Source organism: Drosophila virilis, chromosome 2, assembly GCF_030788295.1.
Source record: "Drosophila virilis strain 15010-1051.87 chromosome 2, Dvir_AGI_RSII-ME, whole genome shotgun sequence".
Classification (NCBI taxonomy): Eukaryota; Metazoa; Arthropoda; class Insecta; order Diptera; family Drosophilidae; genus Drosophila; species Drosophila virilis.
Window position 1 is genome coordinate 23,859,619 of NC_091544.1, and position 25,028 is coordinate 23,884,646.

At 37.6% G+C, this 25,028-nt stretch overlaps 1 protein-coding gene across 8 annotated transcripts; it reads right to left on the reverse strand.

Annotated features, from left to right (window-relative positions):
* Window positions 1–209: 209 nt before the first annotated feature.
* Window positions 210–19,134, reverse strand: Dad (Daughters against dpp). Of its 8 annotated transcripts, none has more exons than XM_015170459.3 (8): window positions 18,854–19,134; window positions 17,568–17,782; window positions 11,216–12,611; window positions 5,942–5,995; window positions 5,750–5,884; window positions 981–1,193; window positions 768–918; window positions 210–706 (listed from the first exon to the last, which is right to left on the reverse strand). In XM_015170459.3, exons 3-8 carry the CDS (start codon window positions 12,276–12,278, stop codon window positions 538–540), a joined length of 1,785 nt encoding a protein of 594 aa, XP_015025945.1. In that variant the 5' UTR covers window positions 12,279–12,611; window positions 17,568–17,782; window positions 18,854–19,134; the 3' UTR covers window positions 210–537. The 8 variants fall into 8 exon arrangements, with proteins under 8 accessions (XP_015025945.1, XP_032288911.1, XP_070063515.1 ...); XM_032433020.2 differs by having other exon boundaries at window positions 17,568–17,899; XM_070207414.1 differs by having other exon boundaries at window positions 17,568–18,017.
* Between the last annotated feature and the right edge of the window lie 5,894 nt (window positions 19,135–25,028).

Here is a 25,028-nt window from a genome sequence, read left to right on the forward strand (position 1 = left end):
CATAAATCAGAAATTGTTACTCTTACCGAGTTATAGTTTCCTACATTCTTAAATATTTTAGATTGTAATTCATACATACTTCATACATATGCAAATGTACATATACAGTGAATCACAGGATTTTATTTTTAGCTATGTTTAACAATCAATTACTATTTGAATTTAACACTTCTATCTCCGTTGCTGCGCATGCTTTATCCATAAGTTAATTTCGATATAGCATTTATTAAAACATTTTCCATAATTGAGTTAAACTTTTAAAAGTATATAATTTGCAGTCCATTGTTGCCCCAACTTATTAGTTGTTTGCTAGTCCAGTTGGCGCAATTTAAAACTCTTTGTAACAATTGCTTGTAGTCTCAGTATACTTGCTTTACTGCCTAGTCCCGAAATCCGTTTTTGAACTATTTGAAGGAGCTGTCGCAACCGGTGGAGCACATGTGGCCTACAGCACATTGGATTCGTGCAGACCATCCCAGTTAAACATAGCGCTGCCGCTGCCGTAAAGCAATTGGCGCCCACCGGAAGCTGAAACTGTCACCGCAGATGGTTGAAGTGAACTTCAAGCCAGCAGGGGCAGCCCATAACATCCTGTCGCCTGTACATGTTACCCCAGCCCTTGGCAAAGCTGATCTTCATGCTAAATCGGTCGATAGGCCCTAGATGGGTCTGTTGCGACTGCTTTCCAGCCAGCCATTGAGCCCTGCTAAATAGGATTTGAGTTAATAATGACTGTATTAAAGAACGCATCTACCAAAATAGTTTACTTTTGTGTTTCGAAGGCCTTGAGACAATAGCCAGGCATCACTTTGCAAACCCGGTCCAAGCGTTCGGCCAGCGTTGGCGAGTCCACGAATAACGGCACATTACTGCGATTATAGATCCACACGTCACCATACTCCAGACTAAGAGTTAAGCCTATAACATAAAATTTAAGTTATATTTGCACATTTAGTTAATTACCCACTATTGTTACTTACCCAGACCGACCTTTTGACGCGTGCTTTGCACAGTATCCAGCGGTCTCCTCTTCCCACTCAGTTCACGCAAACACATGCTCTCTCCGGCGCAGTCAACTGGTCCATCAGCGTATATATTGACTGCTGACTTCCTGGCGTGAAACAGATCACCAACGCGCTGGGCCAGTTCCCAATAGGCAATCTGACACCATACCCAATTGGTGGCGTTCCGATCTAAAATTGATAGAACAATAATTTTTGTTAGTTCTCTATCTAGAGAAAAGCCCTATTGGTACATCAAGCTCTCTTTAATCAATTTATCGTAACAAAGTAGCCAAAGCTGTAGTAAAATTTTTTTTGAACCAAATTTGGTTTTAATTTGTTTGTAGCGACAATCGTCAAAACCTCACTGACATGTGATCACAGCCAAAACTGCAAGCTAAGAGAGGATGCAAGATGCGGATAAAGAACAAAAAAGGATTGTATGAACATTTTTTGTTTATCATCCAATCGACCTTAAATTCATTGTCAAAGTTCGTTGATTCATTTTCTTTGAGTGGTGTTTCAGAGTTGCGTTTTTTGACCAATTTTTGATTAAATTTGTAAGGCATCACATAAAAACGTAAATAATAGGTATTTTACAAGATTTTGAAAGTTCCGCCTGCAACTATGTATGCTAAATTGCCGGAAAACGGTTGTAAAAATGTTGTTTGTTTACCATTTGTAGAGATATGATCATTTTGTCATAAAGTTTGTAACGAATAGTTTGAGACATCTCCGAACCAATAGAGCATATTCTTGAGCTACATCAACAGCTGAGTCGATACAGCTCGGTTCTTTTGTCATATTTCTATACGAACAAGTAATATTCCAAATACAAATAAATGATGTAGACAAATATACCAAACATCTGATATATGTGTGGATGCAAGGCTTTTTTTCGCTAGCACACCGATCTAACCTGTTCTTACGTGATATTTAACTAAACCAAACAATCCGATCTAATTGCGTTTCATACAACTTGGCAAATTTTTGAACAAGGTTGAAAAGATAATGTAAATTTTTACATTTTATCATGCAGAGAGCATGCAGATCTAATCGAGCGGCAAAGGCTTTCGTATACGATTCGAATTCAACCGTGCCTCAATCTCATCACTCGATCAATCTCATCCACAAATACCAATGCAGTTATATATATATATATATAGTCTTTTAATGGCAATAATTTTGGCGCCACATCGTTACGTAAACGTGCCGCCGATGCCTTTTGGCTTTCGGATGCCTATAATACGGCTGGCTAAAAGCACAACGAGCATAGCGTATTCTTATTTATGACCAAATTCTAGGCATTGCTCAATAAAGAAAATAGATATTAAATAGGCTGTATTAACTGTATTGAAACTAGTATTTGTTTAATTTGGTGTAGACCTTGCAATTTTTCAAGCAATATTTATATATATTATATCATTTTAACTTCTGTCTATCATCTAAAGAAGCATGTTATGTTTACCAACTATTAACACGATAGTTTTCAATTTCTTACTTATTCGACAATCTGACATAAGGCAAGCGTTTGAATGACCAGGTGTATAGCACGAGGAACCGACTATCTTCGATATGTCAAAGATTAAGCGGAAACTGTGCGAATGCAATAAATAGCTATATAGGTAAAAAATACCTTTGGATATAATAATCTTTAAGATAGTGCGGGTTGGAAAACAAGTGGAGTGGAAACAATCTTATTAATTGTGCCTTGCAAAAAAAAAAAAAAACTTCTGGAATTGAAGAAACTTCCTTCTGGCTATTGAATACATTTGCACAAAACCAATATACTCTTTTTATCCATGGGATCAATAGATTCAAGGCATTAAAAGAAATAAGATTATTTATGTATCTGAACCAAACACACCCTGTCAAGAAACTAAGCCTAGGTCCGTCTTTCTTTACAAGCAGTTCAAATATCGGAAGTCGTCGAATCAAACGACATAAGTATATGTTATGGGAATGATCGGTTGGGTTGAAGTAGGTAAAAACTTGTTTGTATTAATCAAGATATCTTGACCTAACTTGACATTTTATAGTTTCACCATGCTCCTCACATATTAGTCTGTATCAAAACAACCTGAAGAGTGTTTTATCTTCGGCATGCCGAAGGAGGCCTTTCTTTCTTTTTCCCATGATTTGATATGAAATCAAATGACAATAAACGAGAATAATAGAATAATTAGTCAATAATACACGAGTACACTGTCTTCTATAAAGATGCATGCGTGCAGCTGCACATTTGTACATATGTATGTATCTGAATAAGTAGATATGCACACTGTTCTATACAATGCTATTAATGTGCATACTAAAGTGTGTATGTTGTGTACAAATAATCAAATGTAATGTACGGCATACGCTGTATAGCTTTTGCAACTCAGCTATGATGGCGAGACGGGAGTGCACGGACTCGGTGGGGCGCTGCCATCGGCTCTGGCGCCGATGCCGCCTGCTCGGGCAACCGCCATCGAGGAGCGGTATTTTCGGGATCTCGTATTTGACTCTTTGGGATTCATAGCGCCGGCTAGGCGTTGTTTTGTATTTTTCAGTCGATCTGCATGCGTCGGTATGTACATATGTACATTCACGTAGCTACACATAAATACATAATTACAAACAGAAGTGCGCATCGACGAGCTACTACATCATCTTTAAATTTAGAATGTTTTAAAATCTATCTATGTGTGTGTGTGTGTGTGTGTGTGTGTGTGTGCGCGCAGTGTAAATTGGTTAGTGACCACACATGTCGGTATTGTAAGTAAATACATGTTAAACATGTACATAAATAATCACGGGCACATATTTGCCTTACCATACGCATCTATAAGGTATATATACTTTGAAACTCTTTGAAAATGGGATAAAAGTTAATAATGCTTTCGAGCAAATGAATGTAATAGGCAGAACGCGACTTGTCTGATCGAAAGTACAAAAGCTAGATACTCATAAAGGCGACATACATGATACTTTATAGAGTCTGTGGAGTGTATAATGATTACATATGTTTACAAAAAGACGCGAATTCTAAATACCAAAGCTATTGTAGAATAAATTTCGCATAGTGTAAGACAAGACGAGGCGCTACATAAATGGAAGTGTGTGTGTGTATGTGTACGAATCTCCTAAACGGGCACTCCCAACTAGAACAATCTTAATTGTAAATACAGTTGTAAATGCATCCATACTTACATAAGTATGTATGTATAAGGACCAATAAATCTATCCATATAATTTCTAAACAATTGTATAATAAAAACAACACAGATTACGATGTTATAATTTTCCGCACCGTTCTAATAACGCATGCAGTATAGGTCATACATAAATATGTCCACAAATATTTACGAACATCTGAATTCCTAAATATTTTTAGAACTAAAAATACTGACTCGTTGAACATTAAATACTCTTTCAGACATATGGTTTATTGATTTTCAGTTATGAGAATTGTGGCGAATTGTGAAGCTCGTAATAATGGAGCTCTTGAAAACCACAAAATAGTTTCATGCAAGAACTCACTTTGCGACTGATTGTCGGATCGGATCATTTGCCGGAAATTCTTTTCGGCAACTTTTTTCCCTTAACAAGGAATTGCTCTAGCCGGTAGTTTCCCTGTGTCAAACATTCAAGATGTATATAAACTTGTGAAATTTTCAGGCGATAGATATGGTAGCGAAATGCGTGTCAATATCAAAGGACAAGGCTCTGGCTTTCAAATTGCGAGATATCGACTAAAATAATAAACTCGTTCTGCGAAATATACGAGAATTCATTATACGTACATATACATACATATATGTACATATTTTTAAAATTCTTAGCCGATTGGTTTTTCTTCCGAGTTCTATACGCTCATACAGATGGACTTGGGTAGACCGACTCAGCTCGGCTTCCTGATTAACAATATAATTACATATGTATGTATATATATATGTACATACCTTATGGGCACCAAGATGCACCCTTCTGTCTGTTACATACATTTTCATATAACTATTCACCCATTTAAACCGAGTATAGAAAAAGAGTGAAAAAGAAACTGTCCAGTTCCACGAAGGCGTTAGCGGCAGCGCCATGAATGATATCATTGTCATAACGCCACTACCTCCGATCACCCTTCCGCCGTGCAGCTGGTGGTGGCGATAACCAGCCATAGCCAAGCCACTGACACTCCCGCAACCCGCGCTGCTCCACAAAGCTCTCGTAAGCAAGCGACCAAGATTTCTGCTGCTGCCATCGCTCTCGAAGTCAACGCTGACGGCGACGCCGACGTCGTCACTGCCGCCACACACATTCGCATTCGCCTCGCACTATTTGTATTTGTTTTGCGCTCATTATTTATATTCGTGTTGTTTTTGCTGTTTTCGTTTAAAAGTTAATATCAATATAGAAAGTGACGACCTGACGCGGCAAACTGGCGCCACGAACAACTTGACTGCCTGGCTCGGCCCGTGCCGGCGTGCTCAAACACACGCACGCGACCGCTGCCGTAGCTCTCACACATTCTCTTCACACATGCATAAACATGTATACACACATTGTATATAAAAACAAATATATGTATATATGCATGTGTATACACACACACACATACGTTTTCAATGCACATACATACATATAAAACTGAGCACCTAGAGAAAGAGAGGTGCTTGCTATATCGCTGAATGCTTAATAAAGCCGCTCCAAAGATAAGGAAAAGAGCCAGAAGAGGCCACGTTCCGACTGCGGCATGGCTACAAACTCACCTTTTCCATCTGTGGTAAAAGACTCGATTCTCGGGACATACAACTGCGATTCCATTTGCTTGATGTTATTGTTGCCCTGCATGCCCCACGCTGCCACTGACAGCCTTTCGTTGTTTTGAGAGCTTTCCTCAGTATCTAGGATTGTGGAACTCTGATCAGTTCAGTACCCTAGACAGAAAACCATTTACATACCTTTATCTCTTAGTCTCAACATTTTTGATCGATGATACGGCGGGAGTGCGGATTCTGAAAGTGCAAAAGGAAACCAAGTTTTTAATATTCTGCGAGATATACACGCATGTTATGTTTATTTATTTTGACATACATATGTATTTCATAGCCCATTTACATATATTTAAGTTCGATGTTCAACAAGTAAGAATAGTCTATACTACGACTAGCAGGTATCCTGAACCTATCGCCAAAATACCATTACTTTTCTTCATTTACCTTAAGACTCACACTGTGGAAAGAGGTTTCGCGATTTCTTTCTGCGTTTATTGTCGGTTTCTATATAAAAAATTTGAGCGTCTATATCTATATCTATATCTATATCTATATCTATATCTATATCTATATCTATATCTATATCTATATCTATATCTATATCTATATCTATATCTATATCTATATCTATATCTATATCTATATCTATATCTATATCTATATCTATATCTATATCTATATCTATATCTATATCTATATCTATATCTATATCTATATCTATATCTATATCTATATCTATATCTATATCTATATCTATATCTATATCTATATCTATATCTATATCTATATCTATATCTATATCTATATCTATATCTATATCTTTATCTTAATCTATATATCCTTACTGACTGAACGACTAGTGAAGCTTCCTTTTGGATCGTTGCTTTTATTGTAAGCATCAAAAACAACATAGTCATATGATTTTGTGTGTCTTAGGTGACTTAGCGTCGGGCTACTAGGGGGAGGACATTGGTTAAAATCCACCAGTTAATGTCAATATATATATATTATTTTTTATTATGTAGTTATTCACAGAGTAACAATAAGAATAAATTTAAAGCAACACAAATGGAAAATAAGTGGGAAATCAAATAACATAAATGTCATAAGGAGAATTAGGTTTTTGGACTGATACTTTAAAAATATGATTGTTTGAAAAGATTCAATAAGAAGCGTTGTTCAATTGAGACGGGTCAATTATAAAATAGAAATTTAATATTAGGAACGAGAGCAGCAATGCATTTCCTATCTAGCATTTACTTAGTTGATTGTGATTGGAGTATGGCAAATGCATAGCTTCTTTTTCGAGCGGTATGGTATATTTTTGAAATTGTAGCGAATTACACAAAAAATATAGGGATAAAGTCAAAATTGGTACAAATAACCATACAGCTTTTCCCAAAATAGTTTCAAGCAGCCTTATCTGGCAACTCAGTATAACTTGGGATATATTCAAACAGAAGCTACAGTTAACAACAACAAAAGGTCTTTTTATCGTTCTTATACAGGGACTAGAGAACCGAATACTGCACCCATTTCTTACATAGTACGATATATTAATATTATCGATATCAAAAGACATGCATTTATTTATTAATATTTTTTATTGTATGTTTGTCAATTAATTTTTTGAATTTTCTTTTAAGAAATATCCCCAAGTGCATCCAGTCATTTTTTGTGCATTCTTAGTCTCAGGTGCTTAAATCGTTTGCCCGACATCTTCTTTGAGTCTTCTTTTCTAAAATGCTTCTGCGTCTGCGCAGTAGTAAATTGATTAATAATAACAACCATTAAATATATTGCTTTTCAAACTTACAAACGAATGCATTACCATTTTTTTTTAAAATGGAATATGTTAAAAGAAAGTAAATATGTCATGTATTTCTACTGTATCTTTAAATAAATTTAAGCACTAACTAAGCACTCTATAAGACCGATGAATGTTCTATTCGTTTGTATAAGGGTGTCGATCTCAGAGATTTCGTAGCACAAGATTGTAAGATTGATCTAGTCGGGTGAAGCTATGCTCAACATTTTAGATCTCTAGTCTAAATTGCCTTTGAGATCGACTGGTTCATACATAAAGACAGGTATATATACAATTATTTGCAATGGTTTATAACTATAATCGTACGTTGCAAGCATTGCCTGCCATTTTGAGGATAACTTTAGCATTATCGAAAGCATATCTTTAAAAACCATATATTTTTCATAATGGGTATTAAATGCATCAATTAATCAAATAGCATGTGCCGCAACTACTTTATTTTGACGGCATCAACATGTTTCAAACTCAAATGTCAAAAGTTGGACAGGCAAAAGAAGCTGTTTTATAACAGGTTTCCAGAAATTTCTATTAGTACTAACCCAATGGGCGCTACAGGGTACAATCCCAAGACATGTCACAAAAATCACGTTTTTTTTTTATGACAGCGAGAGACACCGAGGCCCCCTTCGCCCGCGTTTTGCATTGCAATTTCAACTTAACAACTTGGACTGGTCCAGTCGGGAATGCAGCGGTAAGAGCAACCATGGAGAACTCAGATCGACTGTCATTGGTATGGCGACGATATGTCCTTAGTAGTGCTTGCATACAAAATTTCCGGCTTATTAATCTTCGTCAAGATATTCTTGTAAGGGCACAGTTTAATATATCATGATGGCAATTAAGAATCTTTTACAATAACATAATATTGTGGTTCTATCCGGCCTACTATCTTCAATCCCAAATACCTAAGTGTAGTGTCCTTATTGAACAGTTAAGGCTCAATAAATAAAGATCATGGTCTATTAAATGTAAATAGTTTGGAGAGCTAACCAAGACTACGGGTTGAAATGCGCGTGTTTAAGACAAGCTGTGCGATGAGATCATGCTTCACAGAAATAGTACAATATTAGTATTCGAGAATACATGCACATACATACATACATACACGTGCACGTACATACTACAAAAACCAAAGCAAAGCCAACCCGAAACAGAAACAAAAACAACAAAATCTGAAAAGAAAACAAGTAGAAGTGTACGAGAGGGCTCTACTAAGAGATACCCTGTACTCACACATAAATATGCTTCCAAAGATAAATAATTGGAACAATAGTACATATATTATGACTGAAATGTGACATAAGTGTGCATACACATACGGCTGGCCAGTCCAACCAGACGGATCGGACTTTATTGGATCAACTATTGATGCATCGATCAGACACAACTGCACAAGTATATATACCCAATTTCCCCATTTTGTGGGTATAAACACAGCAACAAACTTGAGCCAGGCCAGGCCAAACATCAGCGCGGCTAAATAAAAATAAATAAATAAAATAAATAATGTTTGCATATCAGCCAGCAGCACTGGGGGACATTTTATTGGCGCACAAATCGTTTGATGTGCGGCGTTCGCCGCTGGGAGCGGAGGAAGCTGGCGCTGCAGACGTCAGCAGTGCTAGAAGCGGCAACGGCGCCGTCGACTTAGTTAGCCCGGGTACCAGTTAAACCTGATTACGTTTGGCCGCTGATGCCGCTGCTGCCGCCACGCCGCCTCCGCCGCGTAAACGAACGATTCTACGAACGATTCCCAATGAAAACGCCAAGCCAAGGCGAAGGCGAAGGCAAAGGGAGCAGTAAAATTCCAACATTGCCTTAATCGCCCCAAAGAAGCGGCGTGGCGTGGCGTGGCGTGTCTGGCTGTCTAAAAAATCAAGTGATTTTTGCTTGCCTCGCCGCCATCGACATTGGTTTGATTGATTGGATTGTTTCCACAAATAAAAAATGTTATAAGAATCAAACAAGAATGCTCTAATCTAGATATCTTGACTATATGTTAACTAGTCTCCAGAACATATTTAAATATACAATTTGATTTTCGGTTTGCAAAGGGAATGACAATGTTTCTACTGAGTATCTCCAGTCAATCATTTAAAAGCATTAAGCATTTGTACATGGTTTATTAAGAGAGTGAGAACTGCTGCAAAAATGTTTTTTCTTTTTGGAACTCTAGCGAACGGACATTCTATTTTTTGTAGATAAGCAGCAGATACATATACATACATACTCAAATTCTTTAATATGTCCCGATCTTTGGAGCTGCAGCGCTTTCGCTACAATTCCAGGAACTGTTCTCCCTTGGCCCATGTGGAAGGAACTACATTAGCGTCTTGTTCAACGGGCTCGGCGCCATCATTGAAAAAAAAAAAAAGAAAAGAAACCTGTCCCAGTCAGTATCGGGAAGTTGATTCACCGACAACAGACCCCAAACGAGAGATGCTGATGCCGCGCGGCTGCGGCTGCGAGCAGGTAAACGCGGCACGAACCATGCTTTAATACTTCCAAAGGCATGTTTACCTTACCAGCGTGTATCAGGGAGATACTCGTTACTTATTTTTTTTTAACATGCACTTTAAAGGCAAGGAAGCACAATGGTTGTTACCAAAAAACGAACAGCATTTAGTTTTTATAGTAATTGCCTGCTTATGTTACACAGCATAAAATGCATGTATATGTAAACTCTACGAATCTGATAAGGTTATACACATTAAGCACAAGTAATTAAAATAAGGCAAATACAAATCAGATCTAATTTATCGTGATTGAGTAGAAATCCAACTTAACAAACTATAGATATTTAGTTATAATATTCTCTGGTGTTGAGATCAATTCAGATCATCAACTGATCATGAAATTGAAAGTGACTTCATACTTTTCAAAAATCACTCATTTCATGAAGATGTTAAATCTTTAGAAGAACATAAATCTCTGAGGATAATAAGTACATATCTTCTAGTCAGTTTGGGCTGTGCATTGATTACCAATCAGTCAGTCAGTCAGGACAAAGATTGATTGACTGACAACGCATAGCCCATACAGTTAGAGCTGGGAAGCTGAAGTTTATCGGTTTCAAACCCATTTCAAAGATCATTATTTGAACTTATTTGTACTTAGTTGAAATATAATATCTAAAATTGTTAGTACAAAATGTGTCATGGACAAGGCCAGGCAATACCCGCCAGTTTATGCATATAGATGTAACCAATATTAATAGGTATTCACGTATTTATATTATCTTTGGGCAAACTTCTTTAGCGCTTATCGCAGCACATCGCATCGTAATCCACCCACATACTTTGCAAATTTTTTATTGTCCGCTTCTAATGAGAGGCATCCCAAAATGAAATGAAATTTACTATAACGAGTCTACAAATCATATTTGGTATTAAGCTCTTCTTATGTCCTAGTTACACTTAAAAAACTAGGTCCTACAATCGTAATTATTTAAATGCGAAAATCTATTAAAAAATGGTAGGCTCGTTCTAAGTCTTTTAACACGACACGAAAGAAACAGGTTTTTAAAGATAATAATGTTTGCGATATAGAACTTTATTTAATAGTTCTTGTCTAGCTATCAAAATAGGATTTATAAATTAAATATACATGTAGCATTTTCCAACATGACTTACCTGTATCGATTGGAGGGTGTATGCGATACCAGTGCAGTGGGTTGCAGCAGATGTAGACGGAATCCAGCGCACTGGGGCAAGTGGGCAGGCGCCTTAGCTCTTTGGCATCCCTGAGGTCGGACCAAAAAAAAAGCTGGCACGTGGTTACGTGCTGCAGCTCGTCCATGGGCGAAGTGCACTTGATCAGAATGCACTGCAAATAGCTCGGACAGGTGGATATGAGAGCCCGGTTTGCCGCAAGCGAGTCGCGCTTGTGAGGCGGATCTACGCGGCTTTTTACTGCCTGGAGTAGCTCGGCTATCTGCTTGTTCTTCAGCTTTTTCAGCAGCGCATTGAAGATCTGATTCGGTGTACGGTGGCGAAAAGTTGCAGTCATTACTGCTCCACCTGTGGACAACGCTGGTGAGTGGGGTAGCATTGGGCAGGTGGGAGTGGATGTGTACTGACGGCTCAGGATGTGGCATCTGTTGTCGGGCGGGGTCGTTTTCGAAAAGAATCCAGTGCTCGATTCTGTCGCGTCGCCGCCCCCGCAGCAGTTGCGAAACATATTCGCCGCTGTCGTCGCAAAGGTCGCCGCGGGAGTCGATGGGTGTGCATTGGAACACGGAGGCACCAGCACCCCACAAGGTCCGTTTTCGTCGCTCAACATGTCTTCGCCAGAGCTTGCGTAGCTGCATCCATCTTTGATAAAGGAATAGTCCGATTCCTCTGTCGCCGAGGCGGACACGGACATGTCTGCTTCCCCATCTGTGCGGTACGAAGGTGGCTGCTGGTCCAGTGTTGGCTGCTGGTGACAGTGGATGAGATGATAAGAGCCTGAGCAGTCTATGGAGCAGGGTATTGAACAGTATGGTGGCGGGGGGCTGTTCAGCTGCCGCATCACCGAAGACTGATCCGCACAGCAGCAGCAGCTGGCGCATGTTTGAAGGTGGCGTTGATGTGGAGGGTGAAGCGGCTGTAGTTGCTGCGTGGGTATCGGTGTCCCATCCGCATCGCACGTAGCCGGATTGTTTCTTGACGCATAACGCCATAGTTCTTTTTTCTTTTCGCTTGGGAATATCATGGAGAGACATCAATTTTTTTGGTAACATCGATCTTATCGAATGTGCATTATTTAAGTTAATCAACTTTATTAGAACGCACTCATAAGGCCCGGCTAGTGGAGGTTTGGATTGGTTTGTGATATGTACGGTGGGTTAGGAGTGGTTTATGTTACTGTTACTTGTTTCTAATTAGAGTAACTATAGAGTTAGTACAAACATATATGTACATGAATGTATATACATATATTTATTAGACGTTGACTAGGGTATCACTGTAGTCTCTAGTTCCTCTGTTTCGCTTATAAGGCTTTAAGCCGTGATATGACCTTGATTCAATTGCTTTGATATGAACTCTGCAAAAAAAGAGAAGAACAAATTCATTATTTCTATATACATAAACATATGCTGTATGGTCAGTGTATAATTTTAATCAGATCGAAGGACTAAGTTAGTCTACTTGTATCCGTCTATATACATGAATAAATCTCGGATTTATAGTTTCCTCTATAAAGATGATCCTTTGCGAACTTTATATACGCAGGAGCCCATAAAGTCAAACATACATATGTTTTATTCTAAAATTACTTCGTTGTTTGTAGTCCAATATTTATTTATTGTTCGGGGCCTGCATTGCAAATGGATGCAGCTACCAAAACTCCAGGCTTTATTGAATCTTTGTAATTTTTAATGGAATATGCGAAGGTATAAAGAAAGTACTTCATTTCTGACAGACGTAAACATAGTTTTTTTCAGGCTTCAAGCTGAAAATCAATTCTTATTGATTTCGTGTAAACAAGGCAAGTTATCGATTTAGAATATACAAAAGTGAAACATTTCCAATCTGTGAATGAAAACCTAGACACCAAGCTTGGGTTAAATAGCTATTAAATATTTCAAAGTCATAACTTAAAATCAATATTATGGAAATAGGAGATTTTTAAATTTCTCTAGCTTCAGTAGATTTCCGAAAACGACGCGATCAAATAGTCGGACAGACAGATATGGCTAGATCAACCTATATATGTATATAGTTCATGACGAGGAGATGCCTCCTTATACCTTTTACATGCACGTGCATAAAAGCCATTATACCTTTTATACCTGTTTTCAATGGGTTCAGGGTACATATGGGCACCGGATGTACTTTGAAATTATTAGTTTTCTTCATAAATTGGTGCATATTTAGACACTCGTAAACTGCAACCAGCAACAACTTTCGCTATTTCGTGGCTAAGGGATATAACATTATTCAAAAAAATTAAAAATCCAAATATTTATTGATTGGGGTCCTAGCTAGGCCCCATCAACCATCAACTACTTGCCCTCGATCTACACACTATCATCATGGTATAATTTACTGAACTAATTAGCGGCATCCATATACATATAATATAGCAATTGCAAATTCTATTAATAAAATTATTAAAAGATCGCGGGTTTATGAATGTTTGTGTACACACGTACACAGAAAGTGCCTAAGCTTTGCGTTATCTGCCACGTGGTTTACTTATATGACCACAAGTGTTCTTAAATAATTTCTGTGCTTAACCGATCTTGATAGAATTCTACAGTAGATTTTATTGTATAGCATATTTGTTTAGTTGCAAAGAGGCTACATCCTAAATGTAATGGCAATTATTGAGTTGATTTTGCGGAACGGCAAGGCGGTGCCCAAAATATAGTTGACTCTAAAAAAAATGCTTATCAATGTCAAATAAACAGGGTAAGTTATCGCTGATTTAAAACAATACATACTACGTTACAAATTTTACGACTCTAGCTCGTATTTATTTATTTATTTTATCCTGTTTTAGTTTTTCGAGTTTCTTCACTACTATTTAATACATCAAATTATAAAAATTAAAAAAAGAATAATTAGAAATACAATTTTCTAATAGCTTCACACCGATGGAGATGTTTCGTATTTACTATATCATTAAGGAAACAAGAAAGAATGAAGTTATTAACAAGGTAAGGAAATTTATAGTAGATATACGGAGTGTTAAGTAAATAGTTTAAGAAAATGGTGATAGGAAATTATCGACCCGGTGTGGATTCTATAACCTGTCCGGCAAGCTATGCCCCTACTCATAGCTGGAAATGGTCGGTGAGTTCTCGAAGGTATCCCGAAAGCAACGATTTAATTAGGGGTAGAGAAACTTCGACAGAGAAAACGTGATACAAACTATTGTAATTTTTGCATAGCGCAATCTGTTGTGCACGTAAGTAGGATAAGGGGCGATAATTCCTGGTTCGTATAAGATCTGGGATTGATGAATATATACATTTTATGGTCAGAAATGCTTCCACCTATCACATATGTGCATTGGCACAAAATCATTAAATGTGGCCCGCGCCCATCATCAGTTTGGGATTTAAATACGTCTCGCACAAAGCCGGGAAGATCCGCTTTGTATTAATGTATAAATGTATGTCTTATGTACATAAATACATTTGAACCCAACTATTTTTACTATTTTGTGATATTAAAACTGATCGGACGGTAAACAAAGAACTTTCATACCAACGCTTTCCGCCAATTAGAACTCTGTAAATAAGTGTGAAGCAAATCGAACAAAACTTAAAACTTCTCCAAACAAATCTTTGAAATTCACTTTCCAAGAAATGTCTCAAATGATTTTTTATGTAGATCTTTGGAAATTAATTTGAGCACAAAACATCCATTAGATTTATTTTGACAAAGATATTTAAACATTTGTTTGAGGCCGATCGAATGGTAGACAACAAAGTTTTATACAAACGTTTTTCGCGTTTTTCCACACTTGCTGGTGAAATTTTCCGAAGTCCCGTCTTAACGTTCACCTTCATCACATAAGGTAACTTTAGTGAAAATTTCAGTTTCCAGCTCTTACAAATTAGTCAGTCAGCCAATCAGTCAGTCAGTCATTCAGTCAGACAAAGAGTACACAGAAAACAGTTTTATATATTAAAAAATACATATAAACAAAATAAAACGAACAAAAAATTCGGTTTACCGCTTGTTTGACTGCAGTTTACATGTTTGTACATATACATACATACATTTGTATGTATGCTCCATGGGCAGATGCACCGAACCTATTCTGTAATACACACACACGCCTATGGACAGACTTATTTATATGTACATATGTATGCATATATGTATATTATATGTATGTGTGTAGTTCTTATCAAAGCTTTAAAAAGCTCAAACGCAACGCACAAGTTGAGAATCAAGGCGCATGAGTAATGCGCCCATCAGAACAGCGGACTCCGACAGCGCAGCATCACCGACTACCGCTAACGCTGACAAAGGCCGCTGCAAGTTAACAACCCAAATACAAAACTGTGGCCCCTACGACCATTTTGTTGCTGGCTGCTCGCTGGCATTTCTTGCGCTCCTTATCGCGACGGCAACAGTGGCGCCGCCAACATGACGGCACGACTACACGCTCAGACGAACATACAAATGTATATGTACGTATGCATGCATGTACAAATGTACGTTGTATACATACATACACACACACACACACACGCACGCACACAAACACACGTATTGAATATACTTGCTTGCGTGCCAGCTAGAGGCAAAGTCAGGGCAACAACGCGATGAGACGAGACGCAATGAGGCACAGGCGCCACAGTGGGCGCCACTGACGTAAACGTAATAAAAGAAATAATAGTAACGATGTCGGCGGCGGCGTCGTCGCAATGGCGCCACCAATATAAACTTATATCAGACAGACACGAACAACGACAGCGCCAGCAACAACAATACAACAACGATACGATAGACCGACGGTCGGTTGGTCGCTCGTTCAGTCGGTTTGTCAGCCGGTTTGACAAGTTGAAGAATCAACAATTTGAGGTGAATTAAAAAGAGCGAGAGCGCAAAAGCAAGTGCACAAGAGAGCATCGTGTCGGAGTGTGTTGTCTTGTGTGTGTGTGTGTGCGCGCGTGTGTATGTGTGTGTGTGTAAGCGCGCATGCGAGTGTGTGTCAGTGGCTGAAAAACAACACATTTCCGAATTCTTTTGAAAATTCAACAAGTACATACATACACACATACATACATACATAAACGAAACTGTGATAACAACCGCATATACAATTTGGAACAAGGATATTCGCTTATATTGCCAAAAAGATTGCGCCCAAAATAAAAGTCCGGGTGGGCTCATGGAAAATGCGTATGCAAGTACGTACATACAAAAGATTACCGTCGTCAGCATATGTACGTATGTATGTATGTGTGTCACCATACTTTCAAATGCACCTACATATGTATGTAAATACAATGTATATGCATGCGACACTTTTGGCGCCACTAATATTAATGTTTAGTGACGCCGGTAAAATACGCCAAATATTTTCTATGTGCAGAATTACTAGAGATGGGCGCTTTTTAAACACGCGCGGATTTATCAACTGGGTCATTATTTCAGAATCCTAATCGCGAGACCTGCATTCATTGCATAATCTCAACATCGCTTTTATTCCAACTCTTCGATTTAATTTCTTGCGAAACATCGACTGTGCTTCATCGAATTTTTACCTGATAAAATCGTCTTTGTCAGGTTCCGGCCAAACGCCGGATCGTACCTCCGTTAAGTCGGTAATCAAAATATTTTCATTTATAATTAAAAACAGAAGTTTTTGTTTGCAATTGAGGCGAGACGGTATACACACATATTTATATGCATATATATCTGTGTGGGTGCTGAGTCTGTGTGGATTTTAACACAAGGCTGTGTATTGCTTCGTTTGTCAGTTACTTTACAAGTAGGATAACGGTTGTAGAGCTTTGTATGAAAACATGTGACATCATGAGACTGCGTGGATAAACTGTCTGATCGTGTCAGCTTGTCAGACGAGGGATCTGTTTAATGTTGTTTAATTTTCGGAAGTAACGAAATGTACATCGAGAAAAACATGCATCACATATGTATGTATTTCAACACACCTGGTTTCAGCAGTATTTTTTGTGTGCATCTCTAGTATCACGAGTATTATTTTTAAATAGATATTTTTGTTCTTCATTTTTTGTCGCATTGTATACAGATTTTAAATATTTCCCTTTTTGTATGCCATCCCTAATTCCCTCAAATTTGGAAAAGTAAAACTAATGTTTAAAGGTCGAGCTCCGCTTATATGTTGCATGTAATGGTTTGAAAATATTATAGAGATCGGACTATATGCACCGATGCTTTTTAGGAATGCATTTCCCATAGATGATATTCATATAACGGTCCAAAAATGTAATTGTATACAAACTATATATAACAATACAAATAATATAGCAACAAATATAATGAACATACTTACTTTATTGGTAGGGTTCATCCATGACATCCTTATTATCCTTTTTGTGTAAAATAGATCAATCTTATGTTGTGATATGTTGGTGTATTGCAATTTCTGATATGTATGCGCGGGGTTCAAGCACAATTATTTAAAGATTCATATTGGAATTGATAAGAAATATTATATCGTACTCATTGGCAAACATTTGGGGTTTGCTTGATTCACATCCACAGAAACTGTTACGCGTCAAAATACGAGGCATAAAGGGTAATTGATTATTTTTAGTTTAGTTTAGCACTGACCGACCGTCAATCTTTCTTCACAAGTCAGCTGTATTTTTCAGCCTACAACAACTTTACATACATACAAGAAATATATTCATATCCATAAATAAACACTTAAATTATTGTGTGTGTTTACGAAGAAATGTAATTCGTACGTGGTAAATTTTGACCAAGTTAGTTGTCGTTGCTAAACAAATAAAAATTAAAATTAATTGTTGTAGTGAAGAGGCTTATTTAAGTTCGGATGTCAAATGTCTGCTGTTCATATATTTAAGCAGTTCTGATTCTGATCCTATTTATTTGTTAAAATTTTAATAAATCGGAAAATGTTATTTGTCGTTTGGTCGCAAAAACTTTTGAGAACTTGAAGGCGACTGCGCAATACTCTGTATTTTATTTTGCCCACATATCATTTATGCACAAATTACAAAAGTGATTCAATAATTTCCAGACCCGCCTTTGGAAAGAACACACGCAACATATCCTACTATTATTTAACACAATCAGATACGCATAAACAGAAGTAAAAGAAATAAAAAAATTCACCCAATGACATAACCACTGAAATCAACAACGCAAAGAAAATCAAGCATAGAAACTAAATGAAAATAGACGAAAAAAAAAATCAAAGCGAAGACAAAGGCATATCCTCACGTAAAGGAAGTAAAGTGCCAAGTGTTGGTAAACTTTTAAATTACGATAAAATCAAAATATTTTAGTCGAAATGTACAAAAGTCGTAAAATATGATATGATATTTCTTGTATGTTTTTGCATACAATACACATATACACATATATATACATATACGCATACATATGTACGTGTATATAAGACGTATTATCGCTTGCAAGTAGCATTGATCAATCTTCGTTACGTTTTACGTTCGGTTAGTTCCGTTATAGCCATTTTTCAATGCTGCAATCATGTTGCGTACACCTATATTTTTGTTTATCGTTAATATTTGTATATCGGACTTTTCGGGTGCCGTTATTCCACATCATTTTATTCTCGCTTCGGCTTACATTTATGAACGTTGACGGCGGCGAAATTGCGTTTGTTTGTCACTAAACGCATAATATTTCACATCACTTTTTACTTGTACAATACTCGATTATAAAAACTAAGAAATATTTATAAAACGAAATGTCAAAACAGCATGGAAACGCGGACGCCGTGAAAACAATTGTCGTTTGTCTACGTTTATTGCATTTATTTGTTGGTAACGCCCGCGTTCACAACAAAAAATGTTCGTGTAGAAACCGAAAAACCACGTCCGTTCGCTACGAAAGTTTCTTGCGTTTTGAGAGAGTATGCATATGTGTGTTTTTGTATCTGTCGGATGTGTGGTGAATTTGCCACTGCTCACTCTCGCACACAGCTACACCCGTTGTACTAATACAGAAGCATAACGCTCCGCACTTTTAAGCCACTTGAAGTTGGCCGCACGCAATTTGTGACTCACGTTAAGTTGGCTGTGCGCAATTTTAAGTCGCGTGTTTTGGAATTTTACTGGGTAATTCAATAACTTGAACACAATATTTAAAATAAATATATATATGTAGAGATGTATGCATTTGTAAATTAACTTAAATGATTTAAAACTAGTATGTATTATATCTAATAATAGTATAACGTTTTGTGAGGATTTTCCATAAAACAGATCCTTATAAGCTAAAGAAGAATACATCTTTATTTATAAAATAAAAAAATCAAACAATTTGCCGATAATATAATTTAGTTTTAAGAATTGCGTACTCAGGAGAGCTGAGCGAAGAATTCAACAAAAACTGATAAATAGCCATATCAGTTGCAGTCACTGCGTTCCGGTCTGCCGGACCAGTGGCGCCCCTTTAAGGACGCACACATACATATGTACATGCATACATACCCACACAGACGCTTAGTGACCAAAAGAGATCAAAGAAACATCGGACAGCCTGATGGCCAGCTCCAGCAGAGATAATTGTCTTGGGTTTGGACGACTTGAAAACATAAAAGCAAATAGGCTGCTGTCATTACGATAATAACAGGTCGTGAACGCAGGGTCTTGCGACGACGATGGCGAGACGACTGCAGGATGTTGGCAGAATACTGACTCACTTCACCACAGAATATTTCAGATGAAGTTTCAAAAAATATGTTTCTGTTTTATGAAACAGGAAGCTAACGTTATGTGAAGGTTTCGGATCCATAGTTTAAATCCTGGACCTTATTTTGATGTACGTTCACGGAACAGAAGTGCATATGAGATTCATAATTAGCGAATATATTTAGCTTTGACCGGGCCACTGTTTTTATACCCTGAGCCCAGTGAAAATGAGTAAAAAGGGTATAATGTGTTTGTGCAAATGTATGTAACAGGCAGTAGGAAGCATCTCCGACCCCATAATTCTGGTAAATAATAAGAGCTAGAGTCAACAAACTTCACATGTAGCTTCTAGAATAGTTTATATATATATATCAAGTATCAAATATTCTATAGCACAATGAGACCTTTTGTAGGAAATTTCATCTAGATCGGTTAAGAAACCCAGAAGTTGTTAAAAAACCGTCACACACATTCATGCGCGTCTTCTTTGAATGCTATCAACAGCATTGCAATTGCGATTGTATTGTTTTTTGTGCTCCTATTTTAATTTGTTTTTTACTCTATAAGGCCTATAGTGTGGCTGTTGAGTAGAGGCGATAGCAAGTAGTACGGTCAGTTGCGAGCTCGAGCCCCCTACAAATTATTTTTATTAATGCTAAAACAAACGACCGCCAGCAGCATTTGTTGTGGGTAGAAAAGGGTTCAGGGCATCCCCTAGTCGGGTGCTCCCAACTAGTCCATCTCACTTGTTTGTTTGTTTTTTTTTTTTTTAACGAAGCGAACTTTGCGAGACGTTATTAATATCCCATATCTCGGATTGACCCCTAAACACTATGCCTCTGCTTCCGATCTCTTTTAACCCCATACTATCACCATGTCAACAAAGTAACATCCATATAAAATGATTGAAAAACCATTTTCAGCTGTGTAAAAATTAAATCTACCCTTATATCTTGGCATTGATAATCATGTGCCAACCAGACAGTAGAATAACTTGGGTGGTCGATGACGCATTCCTGCTAAATTCCGTATATATATATTATGAGATGAGCGCAATTAGGAGCCTAAAACAAATAAGATATCATCAGCGCACAAGTTCTGCTAAAGCAAACTTGTTAAAAACCCATTAAAGAGCAGAGCAACAGAGAAGTAGCCACACAGTCAGGAACCTGTTTGACCATCACCACATCGCAATCGTCAACTTATTCCTGTATATACTTCAGCGCAATCGTTGCGTGTCTGTCTCTTCGACTTCACGATTGAGAATGCATTTCACCCGTGGGGTTAGGTGTAGAGATGTGCGAGAGCCAAATTGCCTTTTGTGACACAAAAACGGTGGATGTAACACGACTAAAATTTACCGACCATGTCATAAAATAGGTAGCATTATGCATGAAATGGGTATTATTTTTATTGATGTTGTGCTTGCAGAATCCTTTATTTAATACTAGTGGGTACTGCCCCGGGTACTGTATATTCTTACACAATCCACTCATTTTCCCGCGCTGATCATCAATAGGTCAGTCTTTTGGTTGGCACAAAAAGATGGCCCTTTAAATTCCTAAAAATTTTATTCTTGATCAAACGAATGAAACGCAAACAATCGCTTCTTTTTCTATATGGTGGAGATAGGGTCTTTTGACCCAAAGGGAAGCTTAAGTAAATATTTCTGCTTCGTAGCTCCCTATCAATTATTTATTTGACAAATCTCTATATATAAAAAACTATTTGTCGTGATGTGTAAAACACGCTTAAAATGAATTTTCATGAGGATCCTTGAAAATGAATTTGAATCCGAAACTTTTCCCCCTTTCCCATTAAGGAGAAAGCACCCTTAAGCACCTTTCAAATTGAATGGAAGCATTTTCGAAAACGATATAATATATTGATATTATAATAACTTTCAATAACTATAACACGTCTGCCATTTGAAAGCCGCCTTAAAGTTTTATTGGGAGATCACTAGAGACGACAAGTAAGTGGTATAAGTAAATAAAAACTATGTAGGCTGCGGCTTGTATATCTTAACTTAAGAATGATTTTAAAATACATTCAAATTTATATTATAAATGTATTAAATAGCAGATACTTGGTCTTTCAGACTTTTGTCTATGTTTTAACACCTTATCTTAAACTTACCGAATTCCCAAAAACACTGTCGTATATTATTTTGTAATATATATTTCGAAATTAAACATGTGCATTAATCATTTGAAATATTTTTTAAAAATCAATTTCCAAATGTTAGCTGCTCAACGGAAGTTTGCGCGTTTTATTTTTTGTTATCTATTGCGCTTGTGAGCGGCATTCACTGATATTTCATTTAGGCGGCGCACAATGAACTGCTGTGTCCTGCGGCATGATTCCTTGCGAACTAAATGCCAGCCGTGTACGCGGTTATCCTTTTATATGCTCTCGCCAGTGCGCACTTGTGACCACTGCGCAGAGCATTCTGCAGACTGACGCAGACGGCGGCACAGAAGCGTTGGACAAGGCGCCGTCGCCGCTGCCAAACATCCTGATTTCTGACTCATTGTCACATATGTATGTGTTGACATATATATGGCATCCTAACGTGTAAGCCTGCATGCGTAGTAGATTATTTATGGTTGAAAATCACAAGTGTGTGGCTGAATTTACTTATTGATAATTATAATCCACTTTTCAGCACACAAAGATATTTGTTGCTGTTGCTTAAGTTTCCTAAGTATGGACAGAATCCTTTATGCTCAGGCATTATCAATGCCTACATGGCGAGTACCAATCCAGGATTTGGTTATAAGGATCAAGTGATTTTTAATGAGTCTATATTTGAATATCCTCTCTGTTTAATACATGCCTGCACATTTGTACAGATTGGCTTTTGCATTTCATCCAATTAATAGCAGCAAGGGTTAAGTCATGTCAGCGACTTGCAAAGATATAAAAATGAAAGACTAAAAACTGAACAGTAATAGAAAATAAATTTCTAGTTGGCGACACTTGGCTTCTTGTCCCCATGGTGTTGAATCTTAAACCTATTTGTATCTGTATCTGCGCTCAGTTTCGTTGTCGAATGTTGGCTGCCGGTCTGCCGGGTGCCGGCTCCAGCTACACTGGCGGCAACCGCGATGGCGACGGTAACGCAGACGGCGACTGGCGGCCGAAGTCAACTAAACAACGCCAGCCATAACAACAGCAACAATAACAGTCATAACGACAACCCCCTGGAGAAATGCCCGCGTCCATCCTTGGCGTCGCATTGGCAAAAAGCCCTTCCAGCAGCTTGATGTGGGCTTGTACCGTGGAGCGGCGAGCGTATACACAACTAAGATGCTTCACCTGTGCTTCAAATATAATTCGATTAATAATTAATGATTCTATGTATGCTAATGCATATGCAAGCCTATGACAGCCTATATTAACTAAAGTTAACAATTATTCACATCAATTGTTTTCGTGTTGAACCCACTGTGCCGCTCGAGAATTCCGCGAGACGCCACACAGAAAAATGTCGCCGAGTCAGAGACTTAATCATATCAGGACGCCTTAGTTTTTGACCAATTTGAAAACAATAAGCGATCATAAAATTCGTTATAAGGACTTGCACAAAAAACACTTTGAAATTATATTTTGAAAACCGAGGCCTTATTCCGTAGAAATAGGCAGCAAGGACTGTTTCAGTAATATTCTAAAGAATAAATAGTTAAATAAAATTGTTAAATAAAATACAACAAAAGTGTTTTTTTCAAGCTTATAAAGAGTATTAAAAGTATTGTCATTAAAGGATGATTCATCTCACGTTCTCCAAGCTGATCTGATATAGCTACAATAGAAACGATCTGTCGAAAATTAAGTCCTTTTGCGAACAGATAATAGTTTTATCAAGTTTCACTATGCTGCTCATATCAGAGTCAATGCTTATCTAAATCGCAATTCTATATTAACAGCTCTTTATGAAGAATCGGTTGAAAGTTGAGTTTTTTTATTGCAAAATATTCTTCTTTCTAACATATTTTCATCAAACTTAGCACTAACGATCTTCTCTCTCTCCCTCTCTCTTTATTTCTCAAACGTATCTACAAAACCGTGAGGCAAATTTCTACAAGGGTATTAAATTTTCGGCGTGACAAAGATGTCTGTACCTATCCGTTTTTTTTTTAAATTTTTTGAAGAACCTGAAAGTAAATTGTTTTCTCCGGTTTTCTCCCAGTTCTTATAGATTCCGAGATCGTTTCCGAGCTACTATTACAAACATCTGAACATTTAGGGGCTGTTCTTTTTGCCCCAGCCGCAAAACTCTTCAAAAACCAAGAAATCTATATATATATATATATATATATATGTATAATATATAACTGCGAGCAATCGGTTGCACCCGAGTTCAACATTTCTACTTGTATAACTATTACATGATTCACTACTGCTGCATTTTTTAATTAACAAATTAATGGCATAAGTAATTAATATACGAATTGAAGTATGCTATGCCCACAATTGCATTGCCTTAATACTCCTCCCCAAATGTAGCTATTTTGAGTAGGTTGCGCAAATTAGGTGTCGCGTTTTATTGTAGACTAATTTGCAAATGAATAGTTGGTGCATTTGCTTACACATTTGTAGATGTCAAGCGTCAAATTTTGAATGCTCTTGTTATCACTGCCAACAAGGCACCAAAGTGTGTTACAAGTGTCGCCTACTTCGGATGTTTTGCAAAACCCAGAATCGGCGGCGTCGACAGCGGGCACAACTAATGATGTCAGCGCCAACGACGACCAGCCCGACGACAACTTGTCGGCATCTTATTATTTCTCAATGAAGTAAGCTACGCGCACACACACCCACATGCTTAGTATGAAGCAGCCAAAGCTAGATACGGCTTGCTCTTGTGGCGACAATTCCCTTGCCGCATTGTGCTCATGTCGCGACAGTTAGGGCGATTGTGGCACGAGCTACAGTCAGGCCGAATACACATTCGAGCATACATAGGAACATGCAGGACTAACCGGATACGGATACTCGTACGCACAGCTTTGATTTTAAAAAGGACATTGGCAGGGTGTGGCGAATTGGGCGCCATTATTACCACCATTGTCGCGACAAATGCCGCCGCTTTTTTTTAATTAGAA

What these genes read in the sequence shown, in the direction of transcription:
- Dad (XM_015170459.3), bottom strand. Translation starts at nt 12,278, where the DNA reads ATGATATTCCCAAGCGAAAAGAAAAAAGAACTATGGCGTTATGCGTCA. An exon ending in ACACCCTCCAATCGATACAG is followed by an intron (nt 5,996 to 11,215) that starts GTAAGTCATGTT and finishes TTGCACTTTCAG; the next exon opens with AATCCGCACTCCCGCCGTAT. An exon ending in TTTTACCACAGATGGAAAAG is followed by an intron (nt 1,194 to 5,749) that starts GTGAGTTTGTAG and finishes TATCAATTTTAG; the next exon opens with ATCGGAACGCCACCAATTGG.